We start from the raw sequence: 19,326 nt of genomic DNA on the forward strand, positions 1-19,326 counted from the left end.
TTAGAAAAAATCAAAACAAAAACAGAGGTTTTACATGGCTGGTCAAAAAAGTTGAATTTTTACTTTTAAGTATTTTGTAAAAACAACTAGAAAAACTATCAATCTGCTCAATTGAGTGAAAACATGTTTTAGAAATGTATAAATTTCTTTATAACCAAAAATGAAAAACTGAAATCTGTCCTTCATAAAAAGTATTCAGACTGTTTGTTGTGGCACTTCACAGTGTGGCAGGTCAATCCTATTTGCTTTATATTTTCTTGAAATGTGTCCAGAACTTGATTGGAGTCCTCCTGACAAACTGAATTGATTGTAGTGGTTTAGAGAAACACACACCTGTGTATACAAGATCCCACAATTCAAGCTGCATTTCAGGACAAAACCAAGAAATGCAATCTAAGGAACTCTCTGTGATAAAATTGTGGTGAAGCACAGATCAGGGCAAGGGTATAAAACCATTTCTAAAGCTTTGAGTGCTCTCAGGAGGCACAGCAGCCTCAATAATGGTGACATGGAAGTGGTTTAGAACCACCAGTACTCTGTTGCCACTGCTTCTCTATGTCAGGGACAAGGTGACAGGTCAGAGTAAGAGTAGGATAAATCCAGCCAAATACAGAGAGGTCCTGGAAGAAAACCTGCTCCAGAGTGCACATGACCTGAGGCTGGAGTGATCTTTCAGCACAACAACGGCCCAAAGCATACATCCAAGACACTGGAGTAGCCTCAGGACCCGGTTCCTGACTGTGCTTGAGTGGCCCAGCCGAATCCCAGACTTAGACCTTTATAGAGCATCTGTGAAGAGACCTAAAGATGGCAGTTCACAGACACTTCCCATCCATCCAGTCTGATGGAGCTTGAGAGGATTTGTCAGGAGGAATAGGATAAACTTCCAAAATCCAGGTGTACAAAGCTTGCAGAGACTTAAGTGTAGACTGATTGGAAGAAAATTGCAATTTTTCCATTCAAAATCAAATCTGAAACAGTTAAGTGTGGAAAAGGGAAATGGGGTCTGAATATATTCTGAAACCATTGTAAATACCCTCAAATTAAATCTGACAGTCATCACATTAACCTCATACTCACTGTCTACTGGAGTACAGAGACAAAAATATGCCCAATTACTACAGACTGCCGACTTAGCAGGTCCATGGGAAAGAATGGAGATTTACAGTAAAGAAAATGCCTTTCCTCATATACCAAAAGCTTACAGAATGAGTTTGGTGAGGATGAGTAAGTCAACAAAGATACTTACCTGTGGACACACTCCCTCCACAGCATCAACAACTACAATAGCACCATCACACAACCTCACAGCAGTGGAAACCTCAGAGGAGAAGTCGACATGACCAGGAGAGTCGATCAGATTTAGTAAGTACTCCTGATCGCCTGAGAAGACAAAAGACACAAACACTATTTAGAGTCTTCTCCACAAAAACACTTTGTTTTGACTGACTTTGAGAATTTATCTGTTTACATTTACAGTAATATCAAAGTGCAGAGCTCAGATGATGCAACTAACAACTGGATGATTCTGTTCAATGTTTAACACTATAATGACATAACAATAATCAGTAGCGTGCAATGCTAGTTAATGAGAGACAATAATATTAAAGCATGAATCAAAGCATTGTGGCTAAAGACCACTGTGCATTTCACATTGTGATCTTTCACATTAGATTGAGCATAATGAGCATAAAAACAATCAAGGTTCACAGTGAGTGCTCCAAGCTTTATAGTAATGATAATAATAATAATATAGTAGTGACAGTAATATAAATAATGCTAAATTCACAAATGCTTTTTTTTTGTTTTGTTTTATGGTATATGTTTCTTATTCTTGTGAAGATGATCGGCCATATGTCCAGATATTCCACTGAACCTACGATAGGAGCAGAAAGCAAAATATTTTCAACTGTTAAAAACAAAAAAAGCAAGTGTCAGGATTTGGTTTTAAGACTCTATGAATTAAAAAGCAGTGACTTCATTTTAGAGCCTTCATTTTGCTCTATATCCATACTGACAGAAATTCAACATCAGAAAGTATGAGCACTTGGGTTTTTTGTTTGTTTGTTTGTTTGTTCTTGACAGGAAATCAGGCTCCAGTTCTCTGTCTTCTAAAAATCACCTACAAATTCAGAAGATGACATGGCAGGCTGGATAAAACCAGGGGAAAAAATGAAAATTGCAGTAAATCATTACAGAATTAGTCCTGGAGTGTAAGTAACATTTTAGAGTGGTAGTATCTTAGAATGAGAAATGCTAGAAATTTGACTTTAACTTACCATTTCTGTAGTGCAGAGAGATGGCACTGGACTTCATGGTGATTCCCCTGATCTGTTCATCCTCTCTGCTGTCCAGATACCTCAGCTGGTAAATTAACAAATAAGCACAAATAATGACAAAACAACAAAAACTGGAATCTAGCAGAGGATAACTGTCAAGAGGTGTCTCTGTGGGAGATGGAGCCACTTACCTTCCCAGCCAGTCGACCTGATATGATACCATTACTTGCCACTAAACAGTCGGCCAGAGTAGTTTTGCCTGCAACCGCAGATGGTTCAGATGACTTTGCTAACATACAGCTTACAGCATATGCTTTCCTCAAGAATGTGACTGACATAGGAAACTGTGATGTTATGTACATTTGATGTAGTAAACAATCTATCAACTTAAAGTAAAACTGAGATGAATAAATTACAGCCTTGATAGTCTTCCCTCCAAATAATAATCAAAATCAAAATTCTCAGTTGGAAATATGTTGGAGTTTCAATGTTTAATTAAATTAAAACAAATAGTTTTTACTCAAACCTGTAACAGTAAAACATTTTTAATATTCAACTCAAATTACTCAAGTTTAAATAAATGATGCGATACAAACCTAATTCATTAACAGTAACAATAACAATCCATACAAGCTCGTAAAAATGAAGTCGACTAAATTTTAAATGCGACAATACAATAAACCCAACACAGTACAATGAAGAACTAAATACAATAATCACTGAAATAAAAAAAATGCTCACAATCCGGCTTTTGCCGCAATAAAAATGTTTAATGTTAGCGTGACAACTCACCATGGTCAACATGTGCCAGAATGCACAAGTTTCTGATGTTTGCAGGGTTTCTTTGCAATGCAATGATCTTGTCCAGACTGGTGTGTCCCATGACCAACACTTTCAACAAACGACAACACTAAACGTGCTACTAGTATTTAACGTATCCTGCTTTAAATTGCTAATTTGTCACTCCTAATGATATGACAAGTGAAGTCATACAGTGATGGCACACTAATAATCAAGTTATGTTACACTGCATGCTTTTCTGCAACGTAACATAGGCTTTGTTTTCTTACCGGCTTCACTTGTTAGCCAAAGTCGGCAGTGAGGTGTGGCTGGACAATGCAGCTCAAACAGCTCGAGCGGTTTCAAAACATGAACTTTGTACCCGACGGCACAATGGATGAAACTAGACTAGAGATGAGGTACTGACACAGTGTCAATTATGACAAGTGATATCTGCTAACAATGTGACGAGCCTCACCTAAACCTCTAAGAGACAAAAATAAAGTCAACCTCGATTCAAGTCTTTGCACAGCACTATTATCACGCACTATCCCGTTGCGTTAAGTTAAATAGAACGGTATTGTGAGGGGAAAAAAAGATATTTCGCAGACATGTGGACATTCACGGCACACGTTATTTTCCCGGAAGTTGCTTAAGATCATTAACCACGCCCATTCACCCAACGTCGGTGCTGCATTCAGGGAACATACTAAAAACGACCTTTATCCTGAGACTTCATATTTCACCACTTGTCATTTGCAGTTAGATAAGGCGCATTCATGATTATTTCCTTAAAATACCGCTTAGTTCGCCTTTTAAATTCATTTGCCTATAAATACTGCCAGAATATCGCAGTAACTATGCAGTCTGTTTTAAGGTTGAGGGTTTGTACTATGAACAACGTGTGCATTCACCCCTGGATGCAGCACATTGGTGGTTCGGTGATTCAGTGGCTAGCACTCTCGCCTCACTACCAGAAAGTTCCTGCTTCGCCCTGGGTTTTCTTGTGTGGAATTTGCATGTTCTCCCTGTGCATTCATAGACTGTATGTGTGCATTACTTCGGCTTCCTCCCACAATACAAAGAAATGCAGGTTAATTTGTAACTCTAAATTGCTCACAGGTGCCAATGGTTATTTGTATCTATATATATATATATATATATATATGGACTGGCCTCTTCCACTTGCCCAGTATCAGCTCCGATTAGTCTTGAAATTATGTGTAAACTCAGTTTAGGAGGATGTTTTGATGCTTATGTTTGATGTCACTGCAAATTTGTATCTGCAAAAACGTGTATCAGTCAGGTCCATATTTTGACAAGCTGGGGTCAGGAAAGACAAGCAGGAGTTCAAGTTTTGGACAGAAGGCACCTTATTATAGAACTCACACACCTGCACTCACACTTAAGACTTTGCATGTACACTTGAAGAAATGCCCCGAGTCTGATCAATCGCACAACATACCTCTACCAGAATTCAGAACGCTCCAACTAAACTAAAAATAATAATAGCCGTGCTATTCTACATTTAAAAAAGGAACATAACGCTTAACTAAACAAACCAGGCACAACTTGAGATTTCTAACACAGCCCAGGACACCAACCCCCAGAGCATGCTGGGAAACCATGCCCCTTCTAACCCACCCCAGCACGCTACAATATGTAACGGTGTCAGTTATAACATCTGTAAATTAACCAAATATATATCTGCAAAATGTAATTTTAGAATTACACAAAATCTATGTAAATAGTTACTACCCAACATATACTCAATATGTGGAACTTTTGAGGCTAAGTCTCTGCACTCCTTGTTCACTTTGAGGGTCCCTCTCTATAAAATCGGGTCTCCCTTGTGCACCTCCCCCTTACATTGTTGTGCTATAGGTGAAGTTTTGCGGTCAGTGAAGTTTCTTCTTGTTAGATCCTCTGTCGTTCTGATTGTTAGCTTACTTGCTAGCTCTAAACTCAACACGTAACATATTAACATGTTTTTGTAACTTATTTTGTGTAGTGGCAAACTTACATATGGAGACTTTTGTTATATTTCTTTCTGTCAGTCAAAAAAAACCTCCAGAGATATTGATGGTGTGGGTGTTCTTCATCTTAACACAACGCAGGACACCGCCAGGTAGGCTAAATTAATAAAAAAGTGCAAAGGCTAAAGTTGAAAGCTTTCTTGCTTGCTAGATTATTGTACAATGTTAATGGTTAAATTGTTTGTTCAAAGTAATAAATGACTGAATATCAGTAAATACCTGCTATTTGTAAGTACAAATAGCCACCAGAAGTGTTGGAGGAGTCTCCTACACAGATGGACATGTCACTCCTGGCCACCCCTCCGCAACATTACATTGAAAACACGTAACTTTTTCTTCTCTCCAAGATCGTCAAATAAAATCTGCCAAGAAGGCTTATTTCCTAAAACACAGCTCAAATGGTTTACAATCCATAAAAACGGATAGGTATAGGTATAACCTCTGCTGTATTACTGGCCTCACCTTACATCTGATATGGAACCTGTGTTATGCTATGTTCTTCTTTCACTATCCTCTCCCCCCTCTCCCCCTCTCTCTCCTTCTTAACCCAACCGGTCGAGGCAGATGGCCGCCCACCCTGAGTCCGGTTCTGCTCGAGGTTTCTGCCTCTTAAAGGAAGTTTTTCCTTGCCACTGTCGCCTAGTGCTGCTCATGGTGGGATTTGTTGGGTCTCTCTCTGTAAATACCTATTTTAAAGGGTATGGTCTAGACCTGCTCTATATGAAAAGTGCCTTGAGATGACTGTTGTTGTGATATGGCGCTATATAAATAAAATTGAATTGAATTGAATTGAAAATAATGGTATAATGGGGCAAAAATATTAAACGTCTCTGTCTTCAGTGTCACCTAAATCACAGCACAGTTTTCCAGAAACCACTTAACGTGTCTGTCTGATTTCGATAGCTTCTGATGATATACCTGACTGATGAAATTGTTTACATGTTGATCTTTGACTTTTGGTGAAATTCCTCCTCACATAAGGGTCTACATTGTACAGTAGTTGTTTTTCATCAGACAGTATGTTCTGTAACTGTTTGTGTTGTGCATGATGAATATCATCACATTGTAACCTGTTTTAACATTTAAAAAACCCCATCAAATAAATATTTCACCGGTAATCCATGGACATCCATGCCAAACATCTCAGTGAAAGATCCCTCTAGTGAGCCACTGTTCAGGCATATTCACATAAGCATCACAATCCATGCTTTTCTAAGGAATTATTATTATTTGCATTATTTTAAATAAAACTGATCTTGAAGTATTGTATGGTTTGTGGATTCAAAGAGTTAAAAAAAGAGAAATTTATTGTACTTCTTTTCACTGTGTACAGTATACCCCATACAGAAAAATAACAAAACAAAAATAATAAAAATGTCATTTTGAATGTAAATATACAGGTAATTATGTGGCATTATTTTATTTAATTGTCTACATTTTCCATGATTCCTGCATTTTAAAATGAGGACTAAATTGTGTGGGTCACATAAATATTTAATACAAAAAGGTTTCTAAAGTTTATTTTGTGACATTCTGGAGATGTAATCCACCTAACTAAATGAATAAAGAAATAAAAAGAATTTGTCCAATATTGTTTATTTTTTTCTGTTTGTTTTTTCAAAAAATATGTTTAATAAACCACTTAAAGGAGTTAAAAACACATACTCTGTCACCCTCACTGAAAACTCTAGAATGAATGAATATACACACATTTTAAATGCAAGTTTATTCTTGAGACACAGTAGTTTGACAAAAATAATAATAATATTAATAATAATAAAATCCCCAAGGCTCACTTACATACAGCAGAACTTTGACAATCTCTATCTGATGAGGAGCACTCTGAGATGTGGGTGAAAGCTCAGAATAAAAGTGGCAAGTAGACCTTGAGGTTCTTTTTCTTTTTTGATACACAAAAACTTTGACCACTGAACACATACTGTAAAAAGATGTGAATACTGGGTGCTGTTATAAATACAGTGTGTGAAGTGTCTAATCCTTTGCATTATTGTCTGAAGCACTTTAATGATTTGTTGTACTACCTCATGTTCCCCCGGTTAAGCTGCAAATCCACAAGTAGGATAATGTCACCACATCAGATATACTATATAGTCATCAGTAGCCAGGGAGAAATACTGACAAATGTATGTTACTGAATGGGATTTCACAATGGAGCTATAAAACTTTGGAGACTGAGCTTGAACACATGCAAATTAAACAGACTGAGTGGTACTAAACATACCACCTATTCAACATATAGAAGTGCTTTGTATTCTAAGATCTTAAGCAAGAGTTAAAAAGACACCTTAACCAAGTAAGAAAATAAAATCTCACACAATCTACACCACTCAATATGTGATATTTCACAGTATATACAAGACATTTTACGATGTTGTACACGGGTATGATAACCAACACAAAGGTAACATGAATAGGCCAACAGTCAGAATCAGTGTTGTGCTCTTGCCTCTCTCTCCAGAGTCAGTTTTATCTCAATGAGCAGACATTTCTTTACCTGTAATATATTTTTTTACAAAACCTTCTGTACTGTCAGGGCTGAGAATCATAGTGTGATGTTGATGAGGATGTGGATGCTTTCACAACTGAAGTTCCACCAACAGCAGCAGCTCCTCTCGCATCAGTGACTTGTGACTATGGTCACAACCCAGTACCTTAACACAAGTGGATGGTCTTTACAGCCTTTGATTCTTCTACCTTATGTACATTCGTGACTTGACATTGCTATTATAAATTAACCACAGAACTTCCACTGTTTGATTCTGTGTAGATAAAGTTTTCATTGGATGACTCTGCAGTACATGATTTGTGCCAATACTCAGTGTCAATGCCAGAGGCATTCTCACCTTTTATGTAACTAAGTATGGTTGGAGAGGTCAGGACTCACTTGAACATTGTTTCTGGCACTGGCTTTTAATCCCTCAACCACTGGTCGCCACTAACCCCAGCCATCTCAACTTTGATGCCCAGTCTCAACCATCTCTTTCCTCCACTTCCCTTGCTTTTTTGTGATCTAGAACTCCTCCTGGCTGAATTCACATGGTGTGTGTCTGAGTGATATATGTCAGCTTGTGCCTTAGCTCCCCATTTAAAACTGCAAAACAATAGATCTGATTAAGGGAGCCACTGAGAATCTCAACCCCATCCTTTACCCTGACAACTGACATACTGTAACCATAATTTGTATAACCTTTAATCTTATGTTAATAGTTCATTTGCCATAGTCACTATCTTTCCCTAACCATAACCATCCCATGATTGCCAAAAATATATGATGGAAATAGATCATTTCAGAATCATTGCAGAACCATTCAACGACAGAATTCCATCTGGTGATAGGGTTCATTTTACGGATATGGCAACACAATATATTAGACTGAAGTCACCAACAGTGGGTTTTGTAGTAATGTTTTTATGTTAGTATCTTTATTTACACAGAGATCTTTTTCATTCCAAAGATGAATTCAGTGTGTGTCTACCAAACTTTGAAATTTGTCAGGTCAGAAAGTCTTTGAAGCAGTATTATAGAACACTAAAATGCCTGGGACTCTAGAACACATGCTAAAGAAATCCTCTCTTTAAAGCATGGTGACATACTGTATCTATTTATTGGTATGGAAAGTCAGTGATAGATTAAAGTATAGTTTTGGTTCATTACAATATGGGTCTTATTTTTCCAGTTTTTCCCAGCTTTTCTATCAGTAGTAATAACACTGAACACTTCTTTTGGTTTGCATGTACTGAGGTTTGGACAACTCGGCTGAACTGTAGGCTTGTTTACAGCCTATCTGATTGTCTCACTTCTTGCTTCTTGTCATATGTGGTTATAATGTTGTTGGTTATAATGTCCCAGATCTCAGCATTTACTTCAGTGAGTGAGTAAAAATTAGACCCAAGTTGTGATAAACCAGAATTTCCCCTTATTTTAATATCCATATCTCTCCATATAGTTTAATATAATATTTATATATTCTAGATGAATCATGTCATAAATACACACACACACACACACACACACACACACAAACAAGAAAGTAATGAGTGACTGTTTTCTCAGCTGTTTTTATCTAGCTGCTGATAGGATGGACCTTGCATATCAGCAGTGGTTGACACAGCTGGCTGGTATCTCATAGCTTGTATAGGAAAATATTGGCAAACCAATACATCAGTCTAAGTTTATTCCTTTCTGGGCCACCTTATTAGAATGTCACTGGTGATGAAATGTTCTGATTTTGCAAGAAAGTCAAGAATTCCATTACATCCACATAGTGAACACTTTTTTTCTTTATATTAGGAGGTTGGACTCAGATCAGAAAATTTAACCCAGCCTTTTGAGGCACCCTTCAGCTTCCTTTTAGGAAGTGAAAGAAGTGGACTAAAGCTTGTCCAGTTTACATATGTGAAGTCCTTGAAGTATCCACTCACAGATGATGTCCTTCTATGCTTTTCTCAGTTGTTGTTTGTTGTTGTTGTTTTCTCATCTCATGTAGTCCATCTGCTAAAGTAAATGTAGCGTGTTTATGACTGTTCATTGCCACTAGGTGGAGTTGGCATCCTGTGAACATGACCCACAGCATCTCTGTTTATACATATAAAGGTTGCACAGCTTTAGTCTCTTCACCACACTGCAGTACTGGGTGGTGTCCTTGCATTCCCCTGTATAGACATAAAAACACTACATGTATTTACAAAGAAACAACAACAAAATGATAAAAAAAGTTTTACTTAAGGTTTCCTTGAAAGAAACTGATAATGATATTAGATGCTTGGGTAGATGTTGTGGTTCTTCCTTTCCACAATTTTGAATATTATTGATATTAAAGAGGTCACTCATTGTCCTGAATGCAATAATTTACTTGGGCTTTCTTTCTACTACCCTGACATGAACTGCTCATCGGACCAGCCAGTGATGGAAGATAATTAAGTACATTTAGTCAAGTACAGTACTTAATTGCACATTATCAGAACCAGACATGTCAGAGGCAAAACTGTAATATAGTTTGGCAGAGAAGATAAAATTATACATAAAAAAACTCTATAATCAGTTCATAAAACTTGATACAACTCTGCAGTATATAATGTAGTTACAATTAGCTCCACCTTAACCTGCAACATTAAAATGTTACATTTCAATGTAACTGAAAGAATAATCCAATTGCAATATAAATAAAACATAATGTCTATATACTGACATCATATAATGACACTCTAGAGGGTGTCATGCAGAATGGTAGCTCTTTCTTTTGCTATTTACTGATAATACTCTCTGAATGCAGGGCATGTACTTGGAGTACATTTATTTTCTGTTTTGTTACTTTCACTTAAATGCTGCTGGTGGTTTCAGAAGAAAGAAGCTGAAAACTTGTAGCACTTGTAACACCCACTGCAACAGCTCTGCTAACTATTAAATTTAGCATCATTAGCAGCAAGTGAGTTTAGGTGGATTGTGGTGCCATTTTTTTTCCATTTAGAATAGGAACACACTGCAATATTATATGTATTATAAACTTCCTTGCATTTCAGTATCAAATGGGGGCCATCTTCTTTGGGGTCCCAGACAGTGTCATACTGCCTAATCATGTCCACCCCCGATTACAGGAAAACAGAAACAGATCAAATGTACCCTTCCAATTAACAAATTCTAATGAAATGTAGTGTAACATATATATATATATATATATATATATATTCCTCTGGAGGTTAACTACTGCCTACAAACAGTACACAGCTATTTAAATAGCTACAAAATTAAATGCAAAACAGTTTCTTGATTATGTCAGAACCTACAAGTAAAGGGACATCAAACCTGCTGACTGTTTAAACAAAGATTGCTTGTTGTGCAGACATTCAGACACACACTCTCAAACTTACTCCCACAGGTAGTGGTGTTGCAGTGCTGCCAGGTGGGAGGCCTTTGAAGCCAGGCACAGTGCTGGTCAGCCAGTGTCCTGCTACTCCTGCGATGAACACAGTCCACTCTGCGCGACTGAAAACCATTCCCACAGACTACGGTGCATGCCCGCCATGGACCAGGACGCCACTGAACATCACATAGCTCTGAGGAACAGTTACGTACCAAAACAGGCCTGAAAGAGAGTTATTTATGGTCGTCTTTAGTGGTACATATTTAATGCTGTAGCAGTATTGCACTCCACTTTCTCATGGGACCTGTCTCACAAATAGATTGTGTTAAGTGAAGAACTATGCAGAGTAAAACCTGGAACCCCCCTCAAATCTGGAACATGGATCGAGTTAAAAGGTTGAGATTTGTGTTTGACTTTTATTTTTTTAAAATATATTTTGGTTTGTTTGTTTGTTTTGGTTTTTGAATCCCAGATAACTCTGAGGGACATAACAACATATCCTGTCTACAAACCAATTAGATCACTAAGAAAATTGAGTCGTCAGTCCTACTGGAGCATGACATGGGAAGTAGGACCACCAAAACACATCAGTTTCCTTTCTAAGAATTTTAAGCATATTGAACATACACTAAAACATTATGACCACTCACAGTTTAAGCAAATAATGTTGATTATCTCATATCAATAGTGCATGTTAAGGTCTGAGATACAGTGCCAGTCAAAGGTCAGTGGTTTCTCCTTATGTTTATTATTTTCTACAATTTTAGATTAATATAGGAACTATCAGAACTATGAAGGAACACAAAGACATGGCGGGTAGAACCAAAAAACTCAAATTTGGACTCATCAGACCAAAGTACAGATTTCCACCGCTCTGACATCCACTCCTTGTGTTCCTTGGCCCCAGCAGTTCTCTTCTTCTTCTTCCTCAGTAGTGGATTCTTCGCAGCAATTTGACCATGAAGGCCTGAGTCACACAGTCTCCTCTGAACAGTTGATGTTGACATGTGTCTGCTACTTGAAGCATTTATGTGGGCTCTAATCTGAGGTGCTGTTCATTTGTGGTTTCTGAGGCTGTAACTCTAATGAACTTATCCTCTGCAGCAGAGGTAAATCTTGGTCTTCCTTTCCTGGACAGTCCTCATGAGAGCCAGTTTCATCATAGCATTTGATGGTTTTCATGACTGCACTTGAGGATACATTTAAAGTTCTTGAAATTTTCCAGATTGACTGACCTTCATGTCTTAAAGTAATGATGGATGGTTGTTTCTCTTTACTTTGATAAGTGGTACTTGCCATAATATGGATTAGAACAGTAGTCGAATAGGGCTATTCACTGTATAGAACTGTGTACCAACCCTACCCCTGCACAACACAACTGATGGTCTCAGACACATTAAGAAGGCAAGAAATTCCACAAATTAACTCTTGACAAGGCCCACCTGTTAACTGAGAACTATTCCACCTGACTACCTCATGAATGTGATTGAGAGAATGCCAAGATTGTACAAAGCTGTCATCAAAGCAGACCGATCTGTACCGTAAATAAACTGCACTAATCTAGTGGGGGGAAAAAGGGGGAAAATAAAGAACTTGGACTGTTGAACAAGATTAAAACGAAAGTATACAGAAACATTTAAGAGCCAATTTAGTGAGAACATAGATCTGATATACAGTAATTATATTTTGTCTTTGAGTGTGTGTACCTCTCCCTGACATCACAGTCTGTGTACAAGGAGCCATTGGCATGTTGGCAGGTGACAGATCTCTTCTGAACAGTGGTGGTGGGGCTTGAGCACCTCCCTGAACACTGAAATTGAGTAACACAGAATTTACGATTAACAATACATTGCATGTTCGACAGTGTCTAACATGCACACATTTTATTGAGGGTTTGAATGTACCTTTCCCCATGGACTGGTTACCCAGATGGGACAATTACTGGCAGTGCACTGCTCTGTGTTTGTGGGCCAGCTCATCCTTTCACAGGCAGCTGCTGACAGGGTCCTCACTGCACCGCTGGCATCCAGCTGCTGACAGGAGACCTGCCTCTTTTTCCAGCCACTACCACATGAGGCAGAGCACTTTGACCATTCTGATACCAGCCATCTGATGTGACATGAAACAAGTTATACAGATACATACATTTCAAAAAGGGAGATATCTTTTTGCTATTTTGCAGCATATGACCAGTTGTAACCATGAACAAGTCTACCGGCAGCAGAGCAGCATAATATTAGACAAATATGAAGAAACTGAATATATAATCCAGGTTACAAGGAACACATATCACTCTGCTTGCCGGCTGTCTTTGCTGTCTCCCATCCCTTGACATCCAACAGGAAGATCTCCAACAGTCTATCCATTTCCCCTTTCATCACAACTCACCCGCAAGCCTCCAGTCTTCTCCATATGCCCCTCATTCATCTGCCTGCCTGCCTGCCTGCCTCTCTGCCTCCAAATTACCTTTTCCCTTTAACACTGGTCTCTGTGTCTGCTGTTTGGGATCCATGCACAAACTGCCAATCATGACACTGTTTGGGTAATATTTATATTTTGGGCCTATTATCAAATCTCATTAATTACCTTGGTAAGTGCAATGTTATCATAACTGGCATAACTGATCAGATGTACATAAATGAATGCTGTAATAAATTGTTTTTTTAATTTCAAAATTAATCAAAATGAAAGAGACAAAACATAGTCCCCATAGACACTGTCTCAGTGAGCAAAATCCAAGAAAGCCATAGAATTGGTCTGAACATGAGTGAAAATAATTCACTTTTAACACAGAAACTTATTCTCTCTTCAGAGACATATCACTCTATTGTTTTATTCACTGAGGTTTTTATTCTATCTTTATCATCAGATGACCTGCTTCCAGAAATGCAGGACATCCTTACTTCTACATGATCTGTACCTGGGAGGGCAGTCCTGTCTGTTGCAGGGAACTGGGGAGGCAATGGGTTTTGGTATGTGCTGACACATGGTGGGCTGAACATCCTTTCCATCCAGTGTGACACAACGAATCCTCCGCAGCCAAGTCCCTCTGTTCCCACAGGAAGTACTGCATGTGGTCCAGTCTCCAAAACGCCAGCCAAACTCTGTGGACCCAAATGTAACACATAACCAACTAAAAAGACTTCAGAACATTATAGGAAGCAAACAGCTTTAACCAACATCCATGGATTCCTTAAACAAAGTGTACATGAGTGTTCTGCACATATTCTCAATTTAGAGGTATGAAACTGCCTGACGCAAAGCAGAGTCATCTGGCAGGGGCACTGTATTATGCATAAAAGAAAACCTAATTGGGTGACCTGATAGCCAAATGGTTAGGGTGCGTACCACCTTAGTGCTCAGAGCAGTGAGTCCCTGGTTTAACTCCAGATCCGGCCAGACCTTTACTGTATATCACTTCCCCACTCTGTCTCCCCATTTCCTGTCTCTCTCCACTTTCCTATCAAATAAACGCGAGTCAGAAAAATAACTTTAAAAAAGAAAAATAAAGCCTGATTACAATTATGCACTGTTACTTTGTGGAAGGACTTAACACAACATACATATGGAAATCAATGTATTTATCCATCCATTCATCCATCATTTGTCTACCACATGTCAATCCACTATGCATTGTCTTTATTAGACTATAAATATTGGATAAACTGTGGGTAATGTTATATGTAGGCCTCAACAAAATATTATTTATCAAAAATGTGTGTCTTCTTTGTGCAAAAATTTTTACAAAATTTGAATGTATCCACAGGCACTGTCAAGATATGGAACATGATAAGGATTTAAAAAATCCCAAACTTAGTATTGACAACAGTGTTGAATAACATTCTTCTTACTTCTAATAACTACAATCACCAGCTATTTAATTATTAAATTATTAGATTACCCAATTAAAGGTTTTATTTATCGCTGAAGAAGCATTGCCATATCAGATTAACTACAAGTCTAGTTTTTCTTCATGATCTCTTAATAAGATACCTACACCCATACGATGTGGAAGGAAATACATGAATGTATTAAATTTGCAGAACAAACAATACTCTGTAGAACTGTCTATTTCTCAATCACATGGAGCCACAGGGCAAAATCTAAGAAATATAAAACCTAAAAACTTTGATATAGTATTTTGTTTGCTATAGGAGATGAATGATTAATGTACTGATTATTATTTTTATGTGGAAAAACTGGGATTGGTGCGAAATTACAATTGAGTGTAAATTCTTTTTTTTTTTTTTTTTTTTAGTTTATTCTTTTTGCTCAGATATATTCTGTTTGTATTTCTGTCCTGAGTGCCACCTACTAGTCAAACACAAATTTCCAGGCAGCCACAACTTGTGCACAACATTCCTTCACACAGTGACTCAGAAAGCAAAAAACAAAGTAAGCAATCCAGCAGCATCAACAATAGGACTGGAGGTGGACAATTCTGAACATCTTAACTGATGTTTTAAAAAAAAGTGATTTAGTCAAACAGTAACGTACAAAAGTGACTCTAGGTTCCTAATTTAGTTCTAAGTTTATTTAGTTTAAATTTGAGACTACAGGGTCAGTCCCTATCATGAGAAATAAGGAAAAGCACTTATGAAAAGATCTTACATAAAGGTCAGTGAAAATTGTCTTTGATCTCAACATGTTTTACTGATTCTGTTCAATGATGGGTTGCACAAGTATTGTGCAACCTATCATCAGTATTGTGTAGAAATAGCTGTCATAGGGTCACTGAAAGTTGTAATGAATGACATAGCTGAGTCTCAATATTCACAGATGACACATTTCAAAGGAAAACATAGCAGTTCCAGGTGCAGAACAAACCAGGACAGTACTCAGTGGAATATCAATGAAACATACAGTACATGCTTACATTGTCTGTCTTGAAACTTTCAAATATGAAGGTAAAGGCATTCAAATGTGAGACCTCTGAGAATGGAGAACTTACTGCAGATCAGGAGATAATTATATATTTTCCTCTAAAATGCTGCAAACAGATGATAATTCAATTCAGTTTTTAAATAGTGTTACCTACACAAACATGAAAACCAAGCAGTGTGTGAAAAATGTGTGTCATTGAATGACTCAGCAGTTAAAAGTTAAGTCAACTTCAGTTCTGTCCAACAAAAAAACTCAAACATTTTTCCCTTCAAACCTTGTGTGTTCCCACAGTCAGTTCAGTTAAGTTTATTATATATTATATATATAACAAAGTATATTGGTGCTAAAGGACAGTTATAGTTAAAACAAAAAAAAAAGAGCAAAAAGCAAAAACTCTATTTACAAGGAGCATAAATATACATAATTGAAATGTAAAGCGTAAAGTGTAGAGTGTAGAGTGCAAATGTTTGAAGGTGGCAGTGATTGTCCGAATGTGCGTTAATGTAATGCATAGACGTACGTTAATGCAATGTGTAGTAGGGGGTGGGGGGATTGTAGTCTGTGACAGTCTGCATGTGTGTGTTGGGGGGGCGGGGGGGGGGCTAGATTTTGTTGTGGAGCCCAGTTGCAGACAGGAAGAAGCTGTTCTTGTGGCATGAGGTCTTGGTTTTGATGGACGGCAACCTCCTGCCAGAAGGGAGTGTCCTGAAGAGTTTGTGACCAGGGTGGGAGGGATCGGCCATGATCTTTCCTGCTCGCCTCAGGGTCCTGGAAGTGTACAGGTCCTGGAGAGACAGGTTACAGCCGATCACCTTCTCAGCAGACCGGATGACATGCTGCAGTCTGACTCTGTCCCTGGCAGTAGCAGCAGTGTACCAGATGGTGATGGAGGAGGTAAGGATAGACTCAATGATGGAGGTGTAGAAGTGCACCATCACTGACCTTGGCAGATTGAACTTCTTCAGCTGGCGCAGGAAGTACATCCTCTGCTGGGCTTTCTTGATCAGGGAGCTGACATTTAGCTCCCACTTGAGGTCCTGGGTGATGATGGTCCTCAGGAAACGGAAGGACTCCACAGTTCTGACTGGGAAGTCACACAGGATGATGGGGGAGGGTGAAACTGTGTTCTTCCTGAAGTCTACAACTATCTCCACTGTCTTCACAGCGTTGAGCTCCAGGTTGTTTTCACTGCACCACATAACCAGCAGGTCAATCTCCCTCCTGAAGGCAGACTCATCCCCACCAGAGATGAGCCCAATGAGGGTGGTGTCGTCAGCAAACTTCAGGAGTTTGACAAACTGGTGACTGGAGGTGCAGCAGTTGGTGTACAGGGAGAAGAGTAGAGGGGAGAGAACACAGCCTTGTGGGGAGCTGGTGCTGATGGTCCGGGAGTTGGAGATGTGTTTTCCCAGTTTCACATGCTGCCTCCTGTCCGACAGGAAGTCGGTGATGGCATCTGATGGCATCAGTGCCAGACTACTCAAGGACTGTTCAGATCAGCTCTGTGGGTTTTTTCTGCACATCTTCAACTTGAGCCTCCGTCTGGAGAGAGTTCCGCTCCTGTGGAAAACATCCTGCGCGGTCCCAGTTTCAAAGACTGCACATCCCAGTGAGCCGAAACACTTCAGACCAGTAGTCCTAACCTCTCACCTGATGAAGACAATGGAGAGGATCGTCCTGAGCAACCTCCAGCACAACGTGATGGATCCCCTGCCATTTCCAGAAGTTCTCTGACGATACAGTCATTGTTGGGCATGTTTCTCAGGGGAACGATCTGGAGTACAGGGAAGTCATCACCAACTTTGTCGACTGGTGTGGCAAGAACAATCTGCACATAAACCCCAGCAAGATGAAGGAGGTGGTGATCGACTTCAGCTGGAAGTCACCTCACACTGCACTGGTAAACATCCAGGGTTTGGACATTGAGATTGTGGAGGAGTAAAAATATCTGGGTATTTACCTCTATCTTATCTTATCTTATCTTATCTTATCTTATCTTATCTCATTCATTACTCTTTTCATGACAAAATCATACTGCCACTAACAGCACAGATTTATATATACATACACTCATACATGCAATTTAATGCTCACCATCAGTGTGAATGTATATCCACGCATACACCATCTGTCTGGTACTGTTGTTGAGAGTGTGGCATCGGTAACGGCCTGAGAACTTCACCTGGAGTGTGTTGACCTCAAGGACACGGCCCCCCATCAGCATCCTGTACTGCAGACCCAGACCAGGACCCTGAGTCTGTGATGGGTGTGAAACCTCCTTCAAGGTCTGATTGTTGTAGTCCCAGCGCATTGGCAGTTTGTGGTCAGGAACTACTGGACAACCTTTTTAAAGACACAACTAGACTATATGTACATTACTTGACATTTTAATGGACTGTTTCCAGTGTCTGTCTCTGAAATTCTTTGTCTCTATGGTAGTACAATGGAGGTGAATGGGGTTTAGTTTGACTGCTTCTGTGTGAAAATTAGGCAGTATTAGCGGTGTGTATATGTGTGTTTGTGCATGTACCTATACGTAGAATGTCTCCGGGTTTGATAAAAACACTCATTCCACGGTGTGATGCCATGAGGACCCTTCTACTGTTCAGCTCCTGTAAGACTGGAACAACCCTGCCTCCTCCAGCTGGATATGGAGCTGTGCTCACGCACACACACATTCACACAAAAAAGTGCACACACTCAAAATGTTATTTAAAATGTTGTTATCTGAGCATGTATGTGTGAGTGGTTGTTATAGAGTTGTATAGGATAGGATAGAAGTTATGTAGAATTTGTGTGTAAACCTACTGTAGACCTGCAGGACAGTGGAGGCAGTAGACTTTCCTATGGCGTTAGTGGCAGTGCAGGAGTAGGTGCCTTGGTTGTCAAAAGAAACATTTCTGATCCACAGTGAACCAGAGGGAAGGGAAACAGCACCAGAACCTAGTCCATTCTTCCTGTGCCATGTCACTGTGGGCTGAGGAACACCTGACAGATGGAGAACACAGAACGACCAATAAGAAGTCTGGCAAACACTTTAGATTACAGCACTACAGTGCATTTGGAAAGTCTTCAGGCCCCCTCACTTTTTTCACATTTTGCTATGTTGCTTAAAAGGCCTAGAAATTGTACTAAGTGCTACATCTGTTAAATAAGGAGAATTGAGGTTATAAAACATTATAAAACAAGTTTTTAGCAGTGCAGAGCAGTAGCTTGGAAGTGACTGCTATTTAACATGTAGTCTTAATGGGATGCGTATCAGTCACTGTTTCACACTTGTTCCGTTGGCTGACAACAGAATAAATGAGAACAGCTCTACTGGGAATTCAGCTGTATCAAAATACTGTATATGTGAGCACAGAGGGAAGGGGACAGGCAAACAGAAAAAGGACTGAAACTGGCTGGTGCTAGGCAGAGTACACATACAACACAATGACATCATCAGTAAGTGACATTTAACAACTA

The 19,326-nt window shown here is 39.0% G+C and overlaps 2 protein-coding genes across 3 annotated transcripts in view; both read right to left on the reverse strand.

Moving 5' to 3' along the window:
* The window catches only part of efl1 (elongation factor like GTPase 1), an 84,091-nt gene extending 80,362 nt beyond the window's left edge, over positions 1 to 3,729 (reverse strand). The window contains exons 1-4 of the mRNA XM_018672082.2: positions 3,072 to 3,729; positions 2,471 to 2,538; positions 2,280 to 2,364; positions 1,250 to 1,383 (exon numbers count right to left, since the gene is read on the reverse strand). Coding sequence (XP_018527598.1) covers positions 1,250 to 1,383; positions 2,280 to 2,364; positions 2,471 to 2,538; positions 3,072 to 3,162 — 378 coding nt within the window. The 5' untranslated portion in view covers positions 3,163 to 3,729. The remainder of the gene's footprint in view (positions 1 to 1,249; positions 1,384 to 2,279; positions 2,365 to 2,470; positions 2,539 to 3,071) is intronic.
* Positions 3,730 to 6,673: 2,944 nt separating this feature from the next.
* The window catches only part of LOC108880498 (ADAMTS-like protein 3), a 247,289-nt gene continuing 234,636 nt past the window's right edge, over positions 6,674 to 19,326 (reverse strand). The window contains exons 25-32 of one of the 2 annotated variants that reach the window (XM_018672035.1): positions 18,670 to 18,849; positions 18,392 to 18,517; positions 17,956 to 18,204; positions 13,898 to 14,081; positions 12,882 to 13,086; positions 12,684 to 12,787; positions 10,985 to 11,199; positions 6,674 to 9,769 (exon numbers count right to left, since the gene is read on the reverse strand). In XM_018672035.1, the coding sequence (XP_018527551.1) occupies positions 9,651 to 9,769; positions 10,985 to 11,199; positions 12,684 to 12,787; positions 12,882 to 13,086; positions 13,898 to 14,081; positions 17,956 to 18,204; positions 18,392 to 18,517; positions 18,670 to 18,849 (1,382 nt within the window). In that variant the 3' untranslated portion in view covers positions 6,674 to 9,650. Of the gene's footprint in view, positions 9,770 to 10,984; positions 11,200 to 11,702; positions 12,788 to 12,881; positions 13,087 to 13,897; positions 14,082 to 17,955; positions 18,205 to 18,391; positions 18,518 to 18,669; positions 18,850 to 19,326 lie in introns of those variants that run through there. The other variant, XM_018672037.2, reaches the window with a different exon arrangement.

This window comes from Lates calcarifer, unplaced genomic scaffold, assembly GCF_001640805.2.
Source record: "Lates calcarifer isolate ASB-BC8 unplaced genomic scaffold, TLL_Latcal_v3 _unitig_950_quiver_259, whole genome shotgun sequence".
Lineage (NCBI taxonomy): Eukaryota > Metazoa > Chordata > Actinopteri > Centropomidae > Lates > Lates calcarifer.